This window comes from Stegostoma tigrinum, chromosome 1, assembly GCF_030684315.1.
Source record: "Stegostoma tigrinum isolate sSteTig4 chromosome 1, sSteTig4.hap1, whole genome shotgun sequence".
Lineage (NCBI taxonomy): Eukaryota > Metazoa > Chordata > Chondrichthyes > Orectolobiformes > Stegostomatidae > Stegostoma > Stegostoma tigrinum.
This window is the reverse complement of record NC_081354.1, coordinates 189360778-189382787: the sequence shown is the minus strand read 5'-3', so window position 1 is coordinate 189382787 and position 22010 is coordinate 189360778. Positions and strand designations below refer to the sequence as shown.

The following is a 22010-nucleotide window of genomic DNA, read 5'->3' as shown; positions in this document are numbered from 1 at the left end:
TCCCCCCTCTCCCTGTTTATTTCAGAACCCTCTTGCCCCTCCCCCTTTCCTGATGAAGGGTCGAGGTTCGAAACGTCAGCTTTCCTGCTCCTCTGATGCTGCTTGGCCTGCTGTGTTCATCCAGCTCTACACCTTGATATCTCAGATTCTCCAGCATCTGCAGTTCCTACTATCTCTCGCCAGATCATATTTTATTTGGTTGTAACAAAGCAGTCTCTTGTTAAATAAAGCATGGAATTGATGAAGATGTTGTTTTAACAATGGAACAAGTTTTTATTAACAAAAAAAATGATAAAATAGGATACAAACAAATATCTAATCCAAATTCAAAGATTTTTAAACACACAATACAAGTATTATCCTCAATTCTGATGAAAAGTTACCAGACTTGAAGCATTAACTCTGCTTTCTTTCCATACATGCTGCCAGACCTGCTTCAGCATTTTCTGTTTTTTATTTCAGATGTCCAAGATCCACAGTTTTTTGCTGTTCCTTCCTGCAGTAAAGTAAAACAAAGAAACAGGCCCCTTGATCCACTGTTAATAAAGTGTGAAGCTGGATGAACACAGCAGGCCCAGCAGCATCTCAGGAGCACAAAAGCTGACATTTCGGGCCTGGACCCTTCTTCAGAGCACCTCCTGAGATGCTGCTGGGCCTGCTGTGTTCATCCAGCCTCAAATTTTGTTATCTCGGATTCTCCAGCATCTGCAGTTCCCATTATCCTTGATCCACTGTGTTTGCTCCGATCACGACCATTCTAAACTAATTCTATCTGCCTGTACCTGGTTGACTTTCTTTTATTTTGTGCCTGTTCATGGTCTGTCTGAACACCCCTTTAACATTGCTTTTAGATCTGCTTCTACCACTTTTCTGGTAGCACATTTCAGGTACCTGCTACCCTCTGTAAAAAAGAACTTGCCTTGCACATCTCGATTGAATTTTCCACTCTCAACTTAAACATATGCCCCTGGTATTTGTTAATTCTACCCTGGGGAGCAGATTCTGACTATCCAGCCCTGTCAATGCCTTTCATTATTTTATATACTTCTATTAAATCACTCCACAGCCTCCAAAGCTGTAGCAAAAATAATCCCAATTTTCCAATGTCTCTTTATAGCTAATACAAGGCAACATCCTGGTGTAAGATAATAAAATGTGAGGCTGGATGAACACAGCAGGCCAAGCAGCATCTCAGGAGCACAAAAGCTGACGTTTCGGGCCTAGACCCTTCATCAGAGAGGGGGATGGGGGGAGGGAACTGGAATAAATAGGGAGAGAGGGGGAGGCGGACCGAAGATGGAGAGTAAAGAAGATAGGTGGAGAGGGTGTAGGTGGGGAGGTAGGGAGGGGATAGGTCAGTTCAGGGAAGACGGACAGGTCAAGGAGGTGGGATGAGGTTAGTAGGTAGCTGGGGGTGCGGCTTGGGGTGGGAGGAAGGGATGGGTGAGAGGAAGAACCGGTTAGGGAGGCAGAGACAGGTTGGACTGGTTTTGGGATGCAGTGGGTAGAGGGGAAGAGCTGGGCTGGTTGTGTGGTGCAGTGGGGGGAGGGGATGAACTGGGCTGGTTGAGGGATGCAGTGGGGGAAGGGGAGATTTTGAAACTGGTGAAGTCCACATTGATACCATATGGCTGCAGGGTTCCCAGGCGGAATATGAGTTGCTGTTCCTGCAACCTTCGGGTGGCATCATTGTGGCAGTGCAGGAGGCCCATGATGGACATGTCATCAAGAGAATGGGAGGGGGAGTGGAAATGGTTTGCGACTGGGAGGTGCAGTTGTTTGTTGCGAACTGAGCGGAGGTGTTCTGCAAAGCGGTCCCCAAGCCTCCGCTTGGTTTCCCCAATGTAGAGAAAGCCGCACCGGGTACAGTGGATGCAGTATACCACATTGGCAGATGTGCAGGTGAACCTCTGCTTAATGTGGAATGTCATCTTGGGGCCTGGGATGGGGGTGAGGGAGGAGGTGTGGGGACAAGTGTAGCATTTCCTGCGGTTGCAGGGGAAGGTGCCGGGTGTGGTGGGGTTGGAGGGCAGTGTGGAGCGACTGCTGGTGTAACTTTTTTTTCATTCATTCACAGGTTGAGAGCGTCGCTGGCTGGGACAGCATTTATTGTCCATCCCTAATTGTTCAGTGAGTCGCATTGCCGTGAGTCTGGAGTCACATGTAGGCCAGACCAAGTAATAACGCCACCTCTCAGTCGTGAACCACTTCCACTTCAACTCCTCCTCCCACTCCCTGGACGACATGTCCATCCTGGGCCGCCTCCAGTGTCACAATGATGCCACCTGGAAACTGGAAGAACAGTGCCTCATATCCCGCCTTGGAACCCTACGACTCAATGGTCTCAATGTGGACTTTACTACCTTCAAAATCTCCCCACCCCTGACCTTATCCCAAGGCTAGCAACCCACCTTATCACCACCTCATTGACCTGTGTGTCTTCTCTCCTATCTATTCGCTCCTCCCACCTCACTGACCAATCCCCAACACTACTTACCTGCTATCACCATCCCACCTACATTTCCCAGCCCAACCCCCCCACTCTATTTATTTTAGCCCCCCCTTTCCCTCCCCCATTTCTGAAGAAGGGTCCCCACCCGAAACGTCAGCTTTCCTGCTCCTCTGATGCTGCTTGGCCTGCTGTGTTCATCCAGCTCCACACCTTGTTATCTCAGATTCTCCAGCATCTGCAGTATTCACTAACTCTGAAGGATGGCAATTTCCTTCCCTAAAGGACATTAGTGAACCGGAGGGGTTTTACCCTGACAGTCAGCAATGAACTTATGGTCATCGTTGGATTCTTAATTCCAGATATTTATTGAATTCAAATTCTGCCATCTGCTTTGGCGGGATTCGAGCCAGGACATTGTGTGGATCTCTGGATCAACAGTCCAGTGATAATACCACTAGGCCATCGCCTCCAAATCCTTCCAGTCATGTAGTGACGAGAACTACATACAGTACTCCAAATGTGACATCACTAAAATTTTATACAGCTGCAACATGACTTAACAGTTTATATTCTCAATGCCCCAACTGATGAAGACAAGCAAACCATATGCCTTCTTTACCATCTTATCCACTTGTATTGCTACTTTCAGGCAGCTAGGGACTTGCACCCCAAGATCCCTATATACATCAATGCTCCTAAGGGTCCAGCCATTCACTATCCTCCTGCAATTGACCTACCATAATGCATTATCTCACATGTGTCTGGATTAAAGTCCCTCTGCCACTTACCTGCCCAACTGATCTGTATTCTGCTCTATTCTTTGATAACCTTCCTCACTACCCACAACTCCATCATTTTTTGTGTCATCTGCGAACTTACTAATCAGGCCACCGTCATTTTAATCCAAATCATTTCTTCTCTGAGAGTAGTGAATTTGTGGAACTCTACTGCAGAGAAAAATTCAGCAGGTATAGCAACATCTGTGGGGAGTTGAAGCTTTGGCTCCAGTGATTTACAGATTCAGTGTTCTTTGTTTTTTTTTAACTGCAGAGTTCTGTTGAAGCTGGGTTGTTAGGTACATCGAAGGCTGAGATAGATTTTTCATAAGTAAGGGAATGAAGAATTATGGGGAAAAGGCAGGAAAGTGGAGTGAGGATCACTATAGTGATTTGTGGTCTCACTAAATGGTACAGCAGACTCAATGGGCGGAATGACTTATGTCTGCTCTTATGTCTCATGGTCTAAAATCTTCCTTTGGGACTTGAGCAGTAGAGATGATACCAAGTCACATTTGCTGATAGACGCCGAATTTTCTTGTCCAAAATACATTCTGTGTCACGGTAACCCAAGTGTTCATTCCAAGTGGTATTGAGCATGGATGAGTACTGTTTCATCAGCTAGGAGAGATGACGATTGGTGGCAATCTGCAAGATGTTTCCTTACCTTTTATAAGTCCTCACGCCATGAGACTTTATGGTTTTGAGTCAATGTTGGAGACATTCCTGGCCATAATGTCACATTGTTGCTAGTCTGTGGCATAGCTTTTATAGTTGTGACAAAGCCCTTTAGGGATGTCTGAGTGGGCATGTGTATTTTTTACGGCGCCTCTTTGATGCTGGGTGATCCATCTGGTTTTCCGATTATTTTCATTTCTAATGGTCGCTCAATATTTCATTTTAGAGGGCAGTCTCCTTCCAGTGCGAAGCCAGGGGTGCGGAACAGGGTTGGATCTGAAGTAGACGAGTGCAAGGGTCGGGTGACCTGAAGCCCTGGGCCTGGGTCTCTCTCGAACCCAGGCTCTGGCCTTGAGGCCGAAGATCTCTCCCTCTCCCTCCCTCCCCCTCTCCCCCTCTCCCCCTGGCTGTCTCAGAGGTCTCTATCAATCAATCAATCTGCTATGTGACAGAGGTAACAAGGTGTAGAGTTGGATGAACACAGCAGGCCAAGCACAGCATCCAGCTCTACACCTTGTTATCTCAGATTTTCCAGCACATGCAGTTCCTACTATCTCTGCTGTGTGACAGACATTGAGTAGCTCCACACACACGTTCCATGTGCCACCAGCTACCTCCTCCATCATCACTCCAACTGAACCTGGGACTTTAAATCATTCTTTATTTTTAAAATTAAGATATGTCCTGTGTTTTAAAGACCCTCAGTCTGGGAGAGCTGGTGCTTTTGAAGTTTAGGAGAGCGATTGGTGCCCTTATTCAAACATTACAAGATTCTTAGAGGACTTGACAGGGTAAATGCAGAAAGGTGGTTTCCCCCTTATGGGAGAGTCTAAGACCAGAGGGCATCATCTCAAAGTGAGGTGTTGCACATTTAAAACAGAGATTGGAAAGGAGTTCTACGATCAGAGGGTAGTGAACCTGAGGAATACTTTGCTGTAGAGGGCTGCCAAAGCTGGTTTGTTAATAGGATTATTTAAGGCCAGGATAGACAGTTTTATCAGTAAGGGAATTGAGGATTATGGGGAAAAGACAGGAAAGTACTGCCTCCTCAGGGGACAATAGCCTACTAATATTATTGCTAGACTATTAATCGAGAAACTCAGTTCAGGTTCTGCAGGCCTGAATTCATATCCTGTCGCAGAAGACAGTGGAATTTGACTTAAGAATCTACTGATGACCATGAATCCATTGTTGGTTGCGAGGAAAAACCCATCTGGCTCACAAATGTCCTTCAGGGAAGGAGGTCTGCCATTCTCACCTGTTCTGGCCTACGTGTGACTCCAGCAATCTGGCTGACTCGGTTACCCTCTGAAATGGCCTAAAAAGCCACTCAGTTGTACCAATCGCTACAAAGACTCAAAGAAATGAAACTAGACGGATCACCTGGCATCGACCTAGGCACCGGAAATGACAACAGCACAAACAGCCCTGTCAACCCTGCAAAGTCCTCCTCACTAACATCTAGGTGTTAGTACCAACATTGGGAGAGCTGTCTCACAGACTAGTCAAGCAACAGCCTGACACAGTCATACTCACAGAATCATACCTTACAGACAATATCCCAGACACCACATCACCATCCCTAGATACGTCCTGTCTCACTGGCAGGACAGACCCAGTAGAGGTGGCAGCACAGTGGTATACTGTCAGGAGACTTCAACATTGACTCCAGACCCATGAAGTCTCATGGCTTCAAGTTAAATACGGGCAAGAATGAATCAGTGTTGTACCATTTTAAACAATACTTGGAGGAAGAACTGAGGATGCAAAATGTACTCTGGGTGGGGGATTTCAATGTCCACCACCAAGAGTGGCTCGGCAGCAGTACTACTGATCGAAATAGTTGGGCACTAAAGGATGTAGCTGTTGACTGGGTCTGCATCAGATGGTGAGGGAGCCAACAAAACGGAAAAATATACTTGGCCTCGTCCTTTCCAATCTGCCAGCTGCAGATGTGTCTGTTCATAACTATATCATGTGACCATCGCACTGTCCTTGTGGAGACAAAGTCCCGCCTTCACATTGACAATGTCCTCCATCGTGTTGTGTAGCACAATCACCATGATAAATGGGACAGAATTTGAACAGACAAAGTAACAAGACTGACCATCCATTTTCCTGCACTTTCCCCGTAACCCTTGATTCTGCTTCTTCTCAAGAATCTATACTGAACCTTAAATATACACCAGGACTCTGTCCCCATATCTCACTGTAGCAAGTATTTCCAAAAACATTCAAATCTCTGAGAAAAGAAATTCCTCCTTTATCTTCGTCTCCTCATTTACAGTATAGAAGTACTACTGCAGTGAAAAAGATCCTGATAAGCACCTTGAAGAAGAAAGCTGGAGAGTGGGACTAGGTGAATTCATTTTGAGAGGATACAAGAAAATTTAAATGTGCTCTAATTTCTGTTTGTAAATGTGTTTACAGCCTTCCATATCACAGTATCATTCAAGTTTTGATTCTTACACGATCTCTGACTCAGTTGCATCACTGAAGTTTAACTCTGAAATGTTAGTAGTTTGCAATCAAAGGGAGTTAACAAAGTGAGTACAAATGTCACTTTCAACTGGAATGATCTTGGGCACTGGACTTAGGAAATCATGTCTCTCACTCCTTCAGCTTCCCTCTGTTAAACAAGCACAGCAATGTAATGGACAAATGCGTGATTAATGCAGATCATAATTTTAAATTATTATTATCATTATAAACAGATACATAAATGCTTCTTCATAATTACATTACTTTTCTGTCCAAAACTGTAAGCTGGACTTACGCAATTTACTATATTTTAATTACAGCAATAAAGTTCATAAACATAACCATTTACCTTACATAAATTAAGCTAAATGGATAAGTAAGTTTTAATCAAAATTAAATATATGATATATAGCTTGACTGTTATTTGGTCAGTATATTCACAAGAAATAGATCCACACAAAGCTCTTAGGAGTTGGTGTGTTATAATTCCTTGGATAGGAAAAATCATTACTGAGCGACAAAGTTATAACTGGGCAATTATACTTGCTATAAAGTTGGTGCCATAGCTTACAACAAATAAATATACTGTAGCATAATTGGTCAGTATGTGATGCCAAATAAGACTGTCGTTGGTTGGGTCTGGTGCTGGCAGTGCTGAAGTGGAGGAAGGGCATCATGGCGACATCTTCAAGGTAGGCCCAATGGTGAGAGATGCAACTCTGGCATTGGAGGGTCCAGTGCAGACAGTAGCGAGGTGATGGCACAGGACAGTTGGCCCAGTGGTGAAAGATGGTGCCAGAGGTTTGGTGACTTTGATGTTGATTGGGGGCAGTGAAGGAGGATTGGTGATGGCAATGACCTGGCTCAAGACTGATGAATTCTCTTTAAGATATATCTTCCTAATTCTTTTCCTTATTCTTAAATTATTCAAAACGGCTGGATCATGGTGATACTGGAAAAGCTTTTCACTGTATATTTCACTGTTTCTGTCACTGTAAAATGTGTGACTATAAAATCATTCATTCGTTCTAATATCTGTTGTTTGCTTTGTTCTCCTTTATACTGATTTACTGCCTGGAAGGGAAATTTGGCTCTTCGTTCAGATTAAATAGGTTTCCATTCATCAAACTGCCTCAGATCTGTTTTCCCAATACTTTCTAGCATTTGAATACAAAGTTACACAGAGAATGCTAACAGAGCATCACGTTACAATTTTTAAAAATATCAATATGGCCTTTGTAGTTTGCTGGTTATTGTCTAAATCTGTGGAGAGACAAAGATAGTTTAGGAAATGATTGGTCAAAAATGGGCAGTCGTTGAACCTTTGACCCCTTACACAACTGTGAAGAAGCAAAGCTAGAAATTCCTCGCAACATATTGGAGAAGAACAGATAATCAGTGGGATCCTCTTTTGTTTTTAGGTTCTCTGATGGAAATGTAGGTGAACATCACTTCCACTCAGGGCACACGAGCTTCTGTCAGGCAACTTAAAAGGCTCATAGCTCATCTCCTATATATTTTTTCAAAACCGCTCATGTGCATCTCTGGCTAGACTATTGTTAATTGCTTATGTGTAATTGCCCAATGAACTGTTAAGAGTCAATCACATTGCTGTGGGTCTGGAGTTACATGTCCAGACCAGGTGAGGACGGCAGTTTCCTTCCCGAAAAGACATTAGTGAACCAAATGGGTTTTTCTGACAATTGATGCTGGGTTCATGACCTTCGTTAGACTATTAATTTCAGATTTTTATTGCATTCAAATTGAATTCACCTCCACCTTTTATGGATCAGACCAACCCCACCCCCTCACCTCAAATATAGCAGATAACCTAGATCCTAATTTTGGTTGTATTTCAAGGCAAGTATAAGGGGCTGTGTTCCCATATAATTCAATTGATCTTGCTATTTAAAACCCATTTTATTCTTATACCCAGCTAAAATATAAGTGAAATAAAGAAGAATTATTCTAACTTTATTGGAAAATTTAACAGAATAATAGACTATTTAACTACTAAATGGCAACTGTTTCAATATAGTAACATCCCACAAACACACTCTTGGCAAAGGCAAAGTAAGTAAAACAGATTGTCTATCATACAGCGTTTCTCTACTCTAGAAGAAAAGAACATCAAAAGAAAATTCTGGCAGCAAGAGAGAGAACTCCAGCTCAAAAAAATAAACAGGGCAGCACGGTGGCTCAGTGGTTAGCACTGCTGCCTCACTGTACCAGGGACCTGGGTTCAATTACACCCTCAGACAACTCTCTGTGTGGTGTTTGCACATTCTCCCTGTGTCTGCATGGGTTTCCTCCGGGTGCTCCAGTTTCCACCTCAGTCCAAAGATGTGCAGGTTAGGTAGACTGACCCTGTTAAATTGCCCCATAGTATCCAGGAGTATGGAAATTAGGTGGATTAGGTATGGGAAATGCAGGGCGGTGTAGACTTGTTGAGCCAAATGGCCTGCTTCCACACTGTAAGGATTCTATAATGACAAGAAAATACACCTCTCAAAGCTTTGGTATCATCACATTCACATGCAGACCACTCCACATTCTAACTACTAAGTAAATAAGTTTCTTCTCATCCCACTCCTAGCCCTCTGCTGACAATCTTGAAATTGTGACCTCTGGAAACAGAATATTATTCTTTACCCATCAAAATTGTTCATAATTTAAAAACCCTCAATGAGGTCGCCTCTTGATTTTCTTGGCTCCAAAGTGAATAAGCCCAATTTCTTTAATCTTTCTACGTACTTAAAATTCTAATTTTTGTTTTCACTTGACTAAATCCCTTTTGAACTCTCTTCAGGGCTTTAAATCTTTCCTTAAATAGAGTGCCCAGAACTGAACACAATACTCCAAATGTGGTTTGACAAATGATTTATAGAAGTGTAGCATCACTTCTCTGCTTTTATGCTCTAGGCTTCTGACTATAAACCGAAGGATTCTATAAGTCTTCTGAACAATTGTTTCAACTTTCCCGGCCACCTTCAGAGAATCATGCACATGAACCCTCAGGTCATTCTGCTCCTGTAATTCACTGAATGTTGTATCATAGAGTCTGTATTGTCTCTCCATGCTTCTTCTACCAAAATGCAATCACATATTTCTCTCTATTGAAGTTCATTAGCCAGGTGCCTGCCCATTTGGCCAACTGAAGTGACTCACCATCATCCTCACAATTTACTATTTTCCTTAGCTTAATATTATCCGCAAATTTAGAGATTTATCCCTCAACATCAGTCTCCAAATTTCTTCTATCAATGTGTCTCCAATCTGAGAAATAACCATCCACACCTACCCACTATTTCCTATATTTTCGCCAACTTCTCATCAATGCTGCCTAGGATCAATCAATCCCAAACATTACTGCTTTCTGAAAGTCCAGATATGCAATATCCACAGCACTATTCTCACACGCTGCCTGTATCACCATGTCAAAGAAACCAATTAAATTTGTCAGACCCTGACCTGCCCTTGATAAAGCCACGTTGACTGCCTATTCAATGTGTATATTTACCTTATCTTGCAATATGGCCTCCATCAGTTTTCTCAGTATTGATGTCAAGCTGACAGGTCTGTAGTTCCCAGGTTATCCTTTGTCCCTTTCTGAAACAACAACGTCACATTTGCAATCCTGCAGTCTTCTGGGACTAATTTCTTCAGGAGAATTTCTGTCAACAGCTCTGCAATTTGCTCGCTTACGTCTCTCAGTAAACTCAGATGCATCCTGTTTAGGCCTGGTAACTTGTCCGTCTGGAGTGCTGTAACCCTTCTTAGCACCACTTCTTTATCTATCACTATACTGCTCAGTCGCTCAACACCCACATCTTCAACTTGGCCATTGTCACCATCTTCTAATTTGGTGAAGACAGAAACGAATGTACTCATTTAGCACCTTTAGTAAGCAGCTTCCCCTGCTTGTGACTTTTGCTAATCTTTTAATATTAATGTGTTTGAAAAACATTTTACTATTCGTTTTCACGCGGCCTGCTATCTTCCACGTGGCCTTCTTATTCCAACATGTACCTCTCTCCAACATTTAAGATAATCTTTGGATTTCTATTGCTATTACTGTTCTGTATGCACCATATGCCTCCTTTCCCTTCCTTGTTTTCTCATCAATATCCTTAGTCACCCAGGATACTCCAGCTTTGGTTGTCCTCTATTTATTTCTCATGGGTGTGTACCAAGCCTGCACCCTGTTCATCTCTCTTTGGAAATTCTCCCATTTTTCATCTACTGAAATGCATCTCCAATCAACCTGCTCCAGTTCAACTTTTAGATCTCTAAAATGTGCTGTTTTCCAGTCTAGGATTTTATCTAAACCTCAATATACTATGATTGTCGTTTCTGAAATAGCTCCCCATCCCGAGGGTCTCTGCTTGGCCTGCCTCATTCAGAATCATAGAACTCCAAAAGTGTGGTAGGAGGCCATTCGGTCCATCAAGTTTGTACTGACCGTTGGAAGACCATCCCAGAACAACCACCCATCTCTGTAACACCGCATTAACTACCTAATTCACCCAGGCTCACACCTGGGGCAATTCCCCATGACCAATCCAGCTAACTTGCACATTTTTTGGACTGTGGGAGGAAACTGGAGCACCTGGAGGAAACCGAAACAGACACAGGGAAAACATGCAAACTCCACACAGACAGTTGTCCAAGACTGGAATCAAAGTGGGTCAGCACTATCTTTTACACTATTCATAGAATTATATAGTGCAGCAGAGGCCCTTCATTGATCAAGTCTGTTCCAACAAAAGCTACTGTAAATCTACACTAGTCCCACTTGACCCAAGCCTTCAATACATTTCATCAAAGTACTGTTTAAAGGTTGTGAGCTTTCCCACCTTGACTACTCTCCCAGGCAGTGCATTCCAAATTCCCACCACACTCTGGGTGAAAACATGTTTCCTCAAATCTCCTCTAGACCTCTTGCCTTTCACGTTGAAGGTGTGCCCCCTTGTTACTGATCCTTCAACTGAGGGAACAGTTGCTTTCTATCTCCCCTGTTCATATCCCTCACAATCTTACGTATCTCTATCAGGCCTTTTAAATTTTCCTACATCCTTTTCCATCAGGCCTGAAAATAAAGAAGCCTGAACACACAAACCAGCAGGTTTAGAAACAGCTTCTTCCTGGCTGTTATCAGACAGATGGTGAATACACTCTCTCGCCTCCAATAATGCTGATCTTGCTAATGTTGATCTCACTTAGTGCAATGTAACCTGTGTGCCTCTGTCTAAGTTTTTTTGTTCTGTACATCCTTGCTTACTATGATTTTGCCTATACTGCTCATAAACAAAAGCTGTTCACTGTATTTTGGTACACGTGACAATAGATCAATTAATCAATGAATCTAAATAAAACAACACAAGCTTATCCAGCCTCTCTTCATTTCTAAACTGCTCCATCCCAAGCAACATCCTGGTGAATACCCTCTGCACACCATTCAGTGCAATCACATCCTTCCTATAGTGTAGAGACCAGAACAGTGCGCAGTATTTCAGCTGTGATCTAACCAAAGCTTTTTACGGCTCCAACAAACCTCTCTGCTGTAATAAACTATGCAATCATTGAGAAAGGCAAGCATCCTGTGTGCTACCTCTTTCATGTTTAGAATAATAGTTACATATTAAAAATAATTAAGTTGCTTACCTGGTTGCGCTTTAGACTGTAGTAGTTGGTTGCAAATCCTGCGAGCTAGTGGAAGCACGATCACCATCTCTAAACGGATAAGAAATCATCTGGAGTTTGTTGTACTCTATGTTTACATTGTTGTTTAATCAGTTCCTCACCTCTGTTCCTTTTAAAACACTTTCTATCAATTCTTGAACATACGGTAAGGCATGAAGCCTGCTAGAGAGCACGATCAAGAGGTGACAAAGAACATATTTGTTGATTTTCAGCCCTTTTCTCACTGCAGTTTGCAAACCATTTACAGATACCCCAGCCAAAACTGGGAAATCTTTGTGGACTTCAGAGGAGTAAAACTTTATGCATCTGGCCAGAAGCCTAGACATCAGACACACATGTTGGAATGCAGGCTGATGCAGCTCATGATTTCCAGATCGTGGTTCCATGACTGGTAATGGTCTGCACTTAAATTTCTAATGTACTGTCATACCAGGCATTGTGTCAGCCACATGGACCCCTTCACTGAAAGCACTGGGTGTTTCACATTGGCAATTGTAGCTCGACACCATTTACTCAAAGAAAATGAGAATGGGGCAGAGGTGTGAGTGTTCGGGAGAATCTTCTACACCAAGAGATTTGCAGCACAGGAGGTAGTGCAACACCCGGCAACAGGAATGAGGTGGGACAAGTGCATTAAGTGTCAGTAGGGCAAGATTGAGGGGCCTGTAATTATAGGATGAAAAGGCTGGATTGTCCAGCCCCATTCTAGCACATTTGAAGGCCTTGGGTGCAAAAGGGGCTATGGATTACATTATGTGGTCTCCCCACCAATGCCCATGCGCACGAGAAATACCACACAGCTAACACTGAAATATCAGGCCTATCCTTGAGGTCTAAAATGGTAAATTAATAGCCACAAAAGTGCCTGATGCCACTTCTACTATTATTGCACTTTCCACTGAAAGAGGTAAATAATCCAGCAGCTGGACTGGTGTTGGGCCAGAGTTGGTTGAATCATCCTTCAGGAACCCCTTTGGCCATCAGAAGGCACCTCCCCAAGGTCTTGAATCACCTTTTAACCCCATTCCCTGTCTTCTCTGACCCTGCCATCACTAGAGCCTGCCAGCCAAGCCCCATCATTACCCAGACTTTCCTCACAGTCTGGCCTCTGCAATCTCTTGTGATTATTCGGAATCATCCTGTGGTATCAACAGTGGCTCAGGTCTGCTGGGATGACAGAGTGGCCAACAACTTGTGAAGGAGGGACTTCCTCTCCAAGCACAGGCAAAAGTATCATCCTGTGGTAATTACGGTCCTAGTCATACAGCACGGAAACAGACTGTTTGGCCCAACTCGTCCATGCTGACCAAGTTTCCTAACCTGAACCAGTCCCATTTGCCTGCATTTGGTCCATATCCCTGCAAACCTTTCCTATTCATGTACCTGTCCAAATGTCTTTTAAATATTGTAATGGTACCTGCCGCTTTCAATTCCTTTTGCAGCTCATTCTATATACGCAACACGCTTTGTGTGAAAAATTTCCCCCTCAGGTTCCCTTCTAAATCTTTCTCCTCTCATCTTAAACCCATGCCCTCTAGTTTTGGACTCCCCTGCCCCGGGGGACCTTGGCTATTCAGTATATCTATGCTGAATAGATATATACCTTTATATTATCACACCCCAACCTCTGATGCTCTGGGGAAAAAGAGATCCCAGCTTTTCCAACCTCTCCTCATAACTCAAACCCTCCAGTCTCAGTAGCATCCTTGTAAATTTGTTTCGCACCCTTCCAGTTTAATAACACGCTTCTTATAGCAGCACAACCAGAATTGTACACAGGACACACGTGTGGAAGAATGTTGCAGGTTGCAGGGAGACTTCAATAAACTGCAGAATTGGGCCATAAGGTAGCAAATGGAGTTTCATATGGATAAATGTGAGGTGATTCACTTTGGGATGAGTAATAGGAAGGCAGAATACCGGGTCAATGGAAAGATTCTTGGTAGTGTGGATGTGCAGAGGGATCTTGGTCTCCATGTACATAGATCCCTGAAAATTGCCACCCAGGTTGATAGTGCTGTTAAGAAGGCTTACAGTGTTTTAGGTTTTATTGGTAGAGGGATTGAGTTCCGGAGCTGTGATGACCTGCTGCAACTGTACAAAATGCTAGTGCGGCCTCATTTGGAATATTGCGTACAGCTCTGGTCGCCCCATTATAGGAAGGATGTGGAAGCAGTGGAAAAGGTGCAGAGGAAATTTACCAGGATGTTGCCTGGTCTGGAGCATAGGCCCTATGAAGAAAGGCTGAGGGACTTGGGTCTGTTCTCATTGGAGAGAAGGAGGCTAAGAGGGGATTTAATAGAGACATACAAGATAATCAGAGGATTAGATAGGGTGGACAGTGAGAGTCTTTTTCCGAGGATGATGACTTCAGCTTGTACGAGGGGACATAGCTACAAATTGAGGGGTGATAGGTTTAAGACAGATGTCAGAGGCAGGTTCTTTACTCAGAGAGTGGTAAGGACATGGAATGCCCTGCCTGCCAATGTAGTTAACTCAGCCACATTAGGGGCATTTCAACAGTCCTTGGATAAGCATCTGGATGATGATGGGATAGTGTACGGAGAGGGGCTTAGATTAGTTCACAGGTCGGCGCAACATCGAGGGCCGAAGGGCCTGTTCTGCGTTGTATTGTTCTATGTTCTATCTTTCCTTACCTCAGTTGTTGGTAAAGTGTTGGAAAAGGTTATAAGGGATAGGATTTATAATCATGCAGAAAAAAATAAATTGATTAGTGATAGTCAGCACGGTTTTGTGAAGGGTAGGTCGTGCCTCACAAACCTTATTGAGTTCTTTGAGAAGGTGACCAAACAGGTAGATGAGAGTAAACCGGTTGATGTGGTGTATATGGATTTCAGCAAGGCGTTCGATAAGGTTCCCCACAGTAGGCTATTTTACAAAATGCGGAGGAATGGGATTATGGGAGATATAGCAGTTTGGATCGGAAATTGGCTTGCAGAAAGAAGACAGAGGGTGGTAGTTGGTGGGAAATGTTCATCCTGGAGACCAGTTACTAATGGTGTACTGCAAGGGTCGGTGTTGGGTCCACTGCTGCTTGTCATTTTTATCAATGACCTGGATGAGGGCGTAGAAGGATGGGTTAGTAAATTTGCAGACGACATTAAGGTTGGTGGAGTTGTGGATAGTGACAAAGGACGCTGTAGGTTGCAGAGAGACATAGATAAGCTGCAGAGCTGGGCTGAGAGGTGACAAATGGAGTTTAATGCAGACAAGTGTGAGGTGATGCACTTTGGTAGGGGTAGCCAGAAGACAAAGTACTGGACTAACGGTAAGATTCTTGGTAGTGTAGATGAGCAGAGAGATCTCGGTGTCCATGTACACAGATCCTTGAAAGTTGCCACCCAGGTTGACAGGGCTGTTAAGAAGGCATACAGTGTTTTAGCTTTTATTAATAGATGGATCGAGTTCCGGAACCAAGAGGTTATGTTGAAGCTGTACAAAACTCTGGTGCGGCCGCACTTGGAGTATTGCGTACAGTTCTGGTCACCGCATTATAAGAAGGATGTGGAAGCTTTAGAAAGGGTGCAGAGGAGATTTACTGGGATGTTGCCTGGTACGGAGGGAAGGTCTTACGAGGAAAGGTTGAGGGACTTAAGGCTGTTTTCATTAGAGAGAAGAAGGTTGAGAGGTGACTTAATTGAAACATATAAAATAATTAGAGGGTTAGATAGGGTGGATAGGGAGAGTCTTTTTCCTAGGATGGTGACGGCGAGCACGAGGGGGCATAGCTTTAAATCGAGGGGTGAAAGATATAGGACAGATGTCAGAGGTAGTTTCTTTACTCAGATTGTTGTAAGGGAATGGAACGCTTTGCCTGCAACGGTAGTAGATCCGCCAACTTTAGGTACATTTAAGTCGTCATTGGATAAGCATATGGACGTACATGGAATAACGTAGGTTAGATGGGCTTGAGATCGGTATGACAGGTCGGCACAACATCGAGGGCTGAAGGGCCTGTACTGTGCTGTTATGTTCTATGCTCTATGCTCTATGACTCTACATCTGGCCTTACCAATGTCTTGCCGTTACATAATGTCCACAACATCTGTACGCAATGCTCTGACCGATGAAGGTCACCATGCTAAATGCTGCCTTCACCACCCTGTCTACCTGTGACACGACTTTCAAAGAACTTGCACCCTTAGGGCTGTACGATTTACTGTATAAGTCCTGCCCTGGTTTGCCTCACCAAAATGCAGTACCTCACATTTGTCTAAATTAAACTCCATCTGCCACTCCTTGGCCATCAGCCCAACTGATTAAGGTCCCATTCGACTGTTAATCCAAAGAGCCAGATAATGTTCTGGGAACCAGGGTTCGAATCCTGCCATGGCAGATGGTTGAATTTGAATTTGATAGATCGTTGGAATTAAGAATCTAATCATGACTGTGAATCCACTGTCGATTGTCAGCATGAACCCATCTGGTGCACTAATGCCCTTTAGGGAAGAAAACTGCCATCCTTACCTGGTCTGGTCTACATGTGACTCCAGACCCACAGCAATGTGGTTGACTCTTATCTGCCCTCTGGGCAATTAGGGATGGGCAATAAATGCTGCCTGGTTAGCAATGCCCTCATCGCACAAATGAATAAAGAATAAAAAAAGATTTTCTGCTCATGGCTCCACAATTTCTTCCGTAGCTTCCCACAATGTCCTGGATACACCTGATCAGGTCCTGGGGACTGAACTACCTTTATACATTTTACGACCTTCAGCACCTTCTGTTCTGTAATATGGATCTTTTCAAAACATCACTATTTACTCCCCGAGCTCCCTTGCTTCCACATCTTTCTTCACGATAAATACTGATGTGAAATATTCACTTAGATCTCACTCATCTCCTGTGGTTCCACATATAAATGGCCTCAATGATCTTTAAGGGATCCTATTCTCTCTCTTTTGCCCTGAATATAGTTGTTGAATCTCTTTGGACTTTACCATATCTAGCAAAGCAGTCTCATATCCCTGTTTTTCCCTCCTGATTTCCCTCTTAAGTGTGCTCCTACAATCCCTATACTCCTCAGGGGATTCACTTGATCCCAGCTGTCTACACCTGACATCTGCCTTCGTTTTCTTGACAAGAGTCTCAATATCTCTTGTCATCCGCTGTTCCCTACTCCTATCAGCCTTGCCTTTCACACTGACGGGAACATGCTGGCCCTGAACTCACATTATTTCACCTTTGAAAGCCTCCCACTTGACAGATGACCCTTTACTTGTGAACACCCTTCCTCAACCAACTTTTGAAAGTTCCTGTCTAATACTATCAAGGTTAGCCTTGCCCCAGTTCAGAACTTTAACTTGCGGACCAGCTATATCCCTTTCTATCACTATTTTAAAACTAATAGAATATGAGTACTGGTCCCAAAGTGCTTTCTCACTCACACCCCAGTCACTTCCCCTGCCTTATTTCCCAAGAGGAGGTAGAGTTTTGCCCCTTTCCTAGTAAGGCTATCTACATAGTGATTGAGAAAATTTTCTTGAATGAAATAACAAATTCATCCCCATCCAAGTCCCTAACACTATGGAAATCCCAGTCAATATTTTGACAGTTAAAATGCCCTACTATTACAACCCTATTATTCTTATAGCTATCTGAAGTCTCCCTCCAAATTTTCTCCTCAATTTCCTGGAGACTACTGGGGGGGCCTATGGTACAACCCCACCAATATGATCACCTTGTTCTTTCTCAGTTCCACCTATATAGCTTCACTGGATTATCCCCTAGGAATATCCTCTCTAATGACTGCCATGTCTGTTTCGTTGATGAAAAATGCCACTCTCCCTCTTGTGTTGCCTCCCTTTCTGTCCTTCCAATAGCATCTGGAACAAGAAGCTGCCAGTCCTTCCTCTCCCTCAGCCATGTTTCTGTAATAGCCATAATATCCCAGTCTCATGTTCCCATACATGCCCTCAGTTCATCTGCCTTACCTGTCAGGCCTTTTGCCTTGAAATATGCAGTTTAATTCATCAGTCTTCCCTCATCCCCTGACATGTTCTTGCCTGTCTCATCTATCTAACCTTCTAAACCGCTCTCTTAAACTTCTGTGCCAGCATCAACCTCCAACAGTCAGGAAGTGATGCTGCAAGTTTTATAAAACTTTAGTACGCCACTTAAAGTATTGCGTTCAATTCTGGTTGCCACATTACAGGAAGGATGTGGAGGCTTTGGAGAAGGTGCAGAAGAGGTTTAATTGCATGCAACCTGGATTATCGAATCAAATAGGCTTTATTGTCATGTATACTCAATGAATATAGTGAAAATTTTATATGTCACCAGTTACAGTGCCAATTTAGATACAGAAGTGCCTAGGCACAGCTTCTTTTGTTGCAAGATTTGTTACAGAAACAAAATGTCCATCATTACAGAAAAGAATTCAGCACAGCAGACCAGGCAGTATGAGCTATAATAGCTGAGAGGCTGCACAAACTCGGGTTGTTTTCTCTGGAGAAGCAGATGGCAAGGGGAGAGAGACATGGATAGAGTTGACAGTTAGAATTATTTTCCCAGAGTCAAAATGTCTAAAACTGGAGGGAATTCATTTAAGGTGAGAGAAGAAAAGTTCAAAGAAGATGTGAGGGGCAAGTTTTTTACACAGAGAGTGCTAGGTTCCTGGAACGTGCTGCCAGGGGTTGTGGTGGAGGCAGATATGTTAGAGGCACAGGGCATTTACAGGGCTTTCAGATAGGCACATAAATAAGGAAGAAATGGAGGAATATGGACCATAGGCAGGCAGAAGGTATTAGTTTCATTTGGCGTCACGTTCAGCCCAAAGGGCCCCCAATCCCGTATTGTTCTCTGCTGTTGGTTCTTGAGTCTATATTCTCCCACCGCTGCTTTGGGTCCCAGCCCCCCTTGCCCCATACAAACACACGCACACACAGACTCCCACCCTCACACACGCACACACCCACCCACCCACACCCACATGCACGCGCGCAAGCGCACACACACAATGTAAACGTACTCCCAATGTATAATTACTGTTGGGCAACCGACCTTTGGCTAGCTGTGTCCTCTGACTGATTTACAGTGCTTTAAATAATGCAGCCTGTAAGATTTAAGTTGTCTGTGGAAATGGAGGAGTAATCCATAATATAAATAATAATTGAGGGCAGAATGATCTGTTTCCTTGGATAAGCAAATGGATAATGATGGGATAGTGTAGGGGGAGGGGCTTAGATTAGTTCACAGGTCGCTTAGATTAGTTCACAGGTCGGCACAACATCGAGGGCCGAAGGGCCTGTTCTGCGCTGTATTGTTCTATGTTCTCTGTTCTATGTTTGGGCTGAGAAAGAATTTGGCCAAGATAAAGTAGAATCAAAATGTGAATGTAAAAAATGGCACACATTTCAACTGGGAATAGTTTGGACACAGTCAATGTACTGATTCCTATAATAGTTTGCATACAAACATATCAAATTGTAACTGACGTAGACCATTGGCCCCTCGAGCTTGCTCTACCATTCAATAAGCTGTGTTTTATGTTTCAAATTCCACAATCACACCTACCTTCAATTCCTCTGCTCAACCAGAATCTACACACCTCCACCTTAAAAATATTCAATAATCCCACCTTCTTAGACAGCGGGTTCCAAAGTAGCTTCACCTACACCTCCCGCTGCCTTGTGAAAGCAGCCAACATAATCAAAGACACCTCCCAGATAACAGGGTGCAGAGCTGGAGGAACACAGCAGGCCAAGCAGTATCAGAGGAGCAGGAAAGCTGACGTTTCGGGCCTAGAACCTTCTTCAGAATTAAGAGTCTAATGATGACCATGAATCCATTGTCGGTTGTCAAAAAACCCCATCTGGTTCACTAATGTCCTTTAGGGATGGAAACTGCCATCCTTACCTGGTCTGGCCTACATGTGACTCCAGACCCACAGCAATGTGGTTGACTCTGAACTGCCCTCTGGGCAATTAGGGATGGGCAATAAATGCTGCCTGGCCAGTGACACCCTCATTCCAGGAATGAATTTAAAAAACAAATGTGACGATAATAAATCAAATTCCACAGCCTCCATTTACTCCCTATTTTCTGCATATAAACTGTCGTTTTCCCAGCCGCCATCAGTTCTGAGGAAAGGTCACCGGACCCGAAATGTTAACTCTGTTTTCTCTTCCACAGATGTTGCCAGATCTGCTGAGCTTTTCCAGCAACAGTGCTTCTTTTCCAAATTCCACAATTCTCTGAGACGAAAGGATTTGCGTCATCTCTGCCACATTAGGATGATGTGTAAATTCCAACAGTGTTCCCTAATTCAGGACTTTTTATTTATTCATTCATGGGATGAGGGCACTACTGACCAGGCAGCATTTATTGCCCATCCCTAATTGTCCAGGAGGCAGTTCAGAGTCAACCACATTGCTGTGGGTCTGGAGTCACATGTAGGCCAAACCTGGTAAGGAAGGCAGTTTCCTTCCCCGAAGGACATTCATGAACCAGATGAGTTTTTCTGACAATCGACAATGGTTTCTTTTAAACTGCAGTGCAAACAATCACAGACTGTTGAACATTCCTCATAAGGCAACCTATTCATTTCAGGTATCATTGTCATAAACACCTTCTGAACTGCCTCCAATGTATTTATAACCTTCCTTAAATAAGGAGATCAAAACTACAGATGTGAGAAGTGGTCTCACCTGTGCCCTGCATAACTGAAACATAAAATATTAATTTGAAGTTCAGTTTGTCTCACGATAAAAGATAGCCTTCCCTTAGCCTTCCTGATTATGTGCTGTACCTGGGCATTAACGTTCTGTGTCTCACATGCTAGAGCCCTCTGCCCTTCAGAGTTCTGCAGCCACTCTCTGTTTAAATAGTACATTGTTTTAACATTCTTCCAGCCAAAGTGAACAAGTTCACATTTCCTCTCTTTCTCCCCCACCTAGCCGTTACCATTACCCAGTGACAGGCTTACACCTGGCTGCAGCTTTTGGTCAGTTTGGGAGCTGGAAAATAATCATTCCTTGTTTTCACTCTGGTGATGCTTACCTTGATTGACAAGATAATTGAACAGTCGATGTTGCATTTGATTTCCAACAAGCAATTCCCTTCTTCCTTAGGAAATTTGCGATAAAGTAAACCATAATCGACATCGTTAAAATTGGCACCACATGTGCCATGGCGAGTGTATCTGAATTAGTGGCTCCTAGGGCAGTGGGGGAAAAATAGATCAGGCTATAGTGCTCCCAACAGATAACCGCTCAGATACCCATGTAATACTCATTCCCCAATTACGTACTGAACTTGAACTGACCAATGCCTTATATATGCTGTGAAAGTGACTGGGTCAGATAGGGTCCCCAGCCGTGCACTCAGAGTCATGGAAATATACAGCACGGGAACAGACCCTTCAGTCTAATCTGTTCATCTTGACCCGATATCCTAAATTAATCTGGTGCCATGTTCCAGCATTTGGCCCATATTCCTCAAAATCCTTCCGACTCGTGTACCCAATCAAATGCCTTTTAAATGTTGTACACCTCTTCTGGCAGATCATTCTGTACACACACCACCCACTGCCTGAACACGTTGCTCTTTAGGTCGCTTTTAAACCTTTCACCTCTCACCTTAAACCTATGCCCTCTAGCTTTGGACTCCTCCAACCCTGCCAAAAGACCTTGTCTATTTACCCTATTCATGCACCTTATGACTTTATAAACCTCTGTAAAGTCACCCCTCAGCCACCAACACACCAGGGAAAATAGTCCCAGCCTTTCCAACCCTTGCAACATCCTTGTAAATCTTTTATGAAATCTTTCAAGTTTCATAACACTATTTCTAAAACAGGGAGACCAGAACTGCACGCAGTATTCCAAACGTAGTTTAACTAATGTGCTGTACAGCTGCAATATGGCCTTCCAATTCCCAATCTCGATGCACTCGCCAAG

At 43.6% G+C, this 22010-nt stretch overlaps 1 protein-coding gene across 1 annotated transcript in view; it reads right to left on the bottom strand.

Annotated features, from left to right (window-relative positions):
* Positions 1-6545: 6545 nt before the first annotated feature.
* Positions 6546-22010, bottom strand: part of LOC125456083 (disintegrin and metalloproteinase domain-containing protein 12-like) — a 223160-nt gene continuing 207695 nt past the window's right edge. Inside the window, exons 24-26 of the mRNA XM_059650791.1 lie at positions 21112-21268; positions 12052-12120; positions 6546-7650 (exon numbers count right to left, since the gene is read on the bottom strand). Of these exons, the coding sequence (XP_059506774.1) occupies positions 12063-12120; positions 21112-21268 (215 nt within the window). The 3' untranslated portion in view covers positions 6546-7650; positions 12052-12062. The remainder of the gene's footprint in view (positions 7651-12051; positions 12121-21111; positions 21269-22010) is intronic.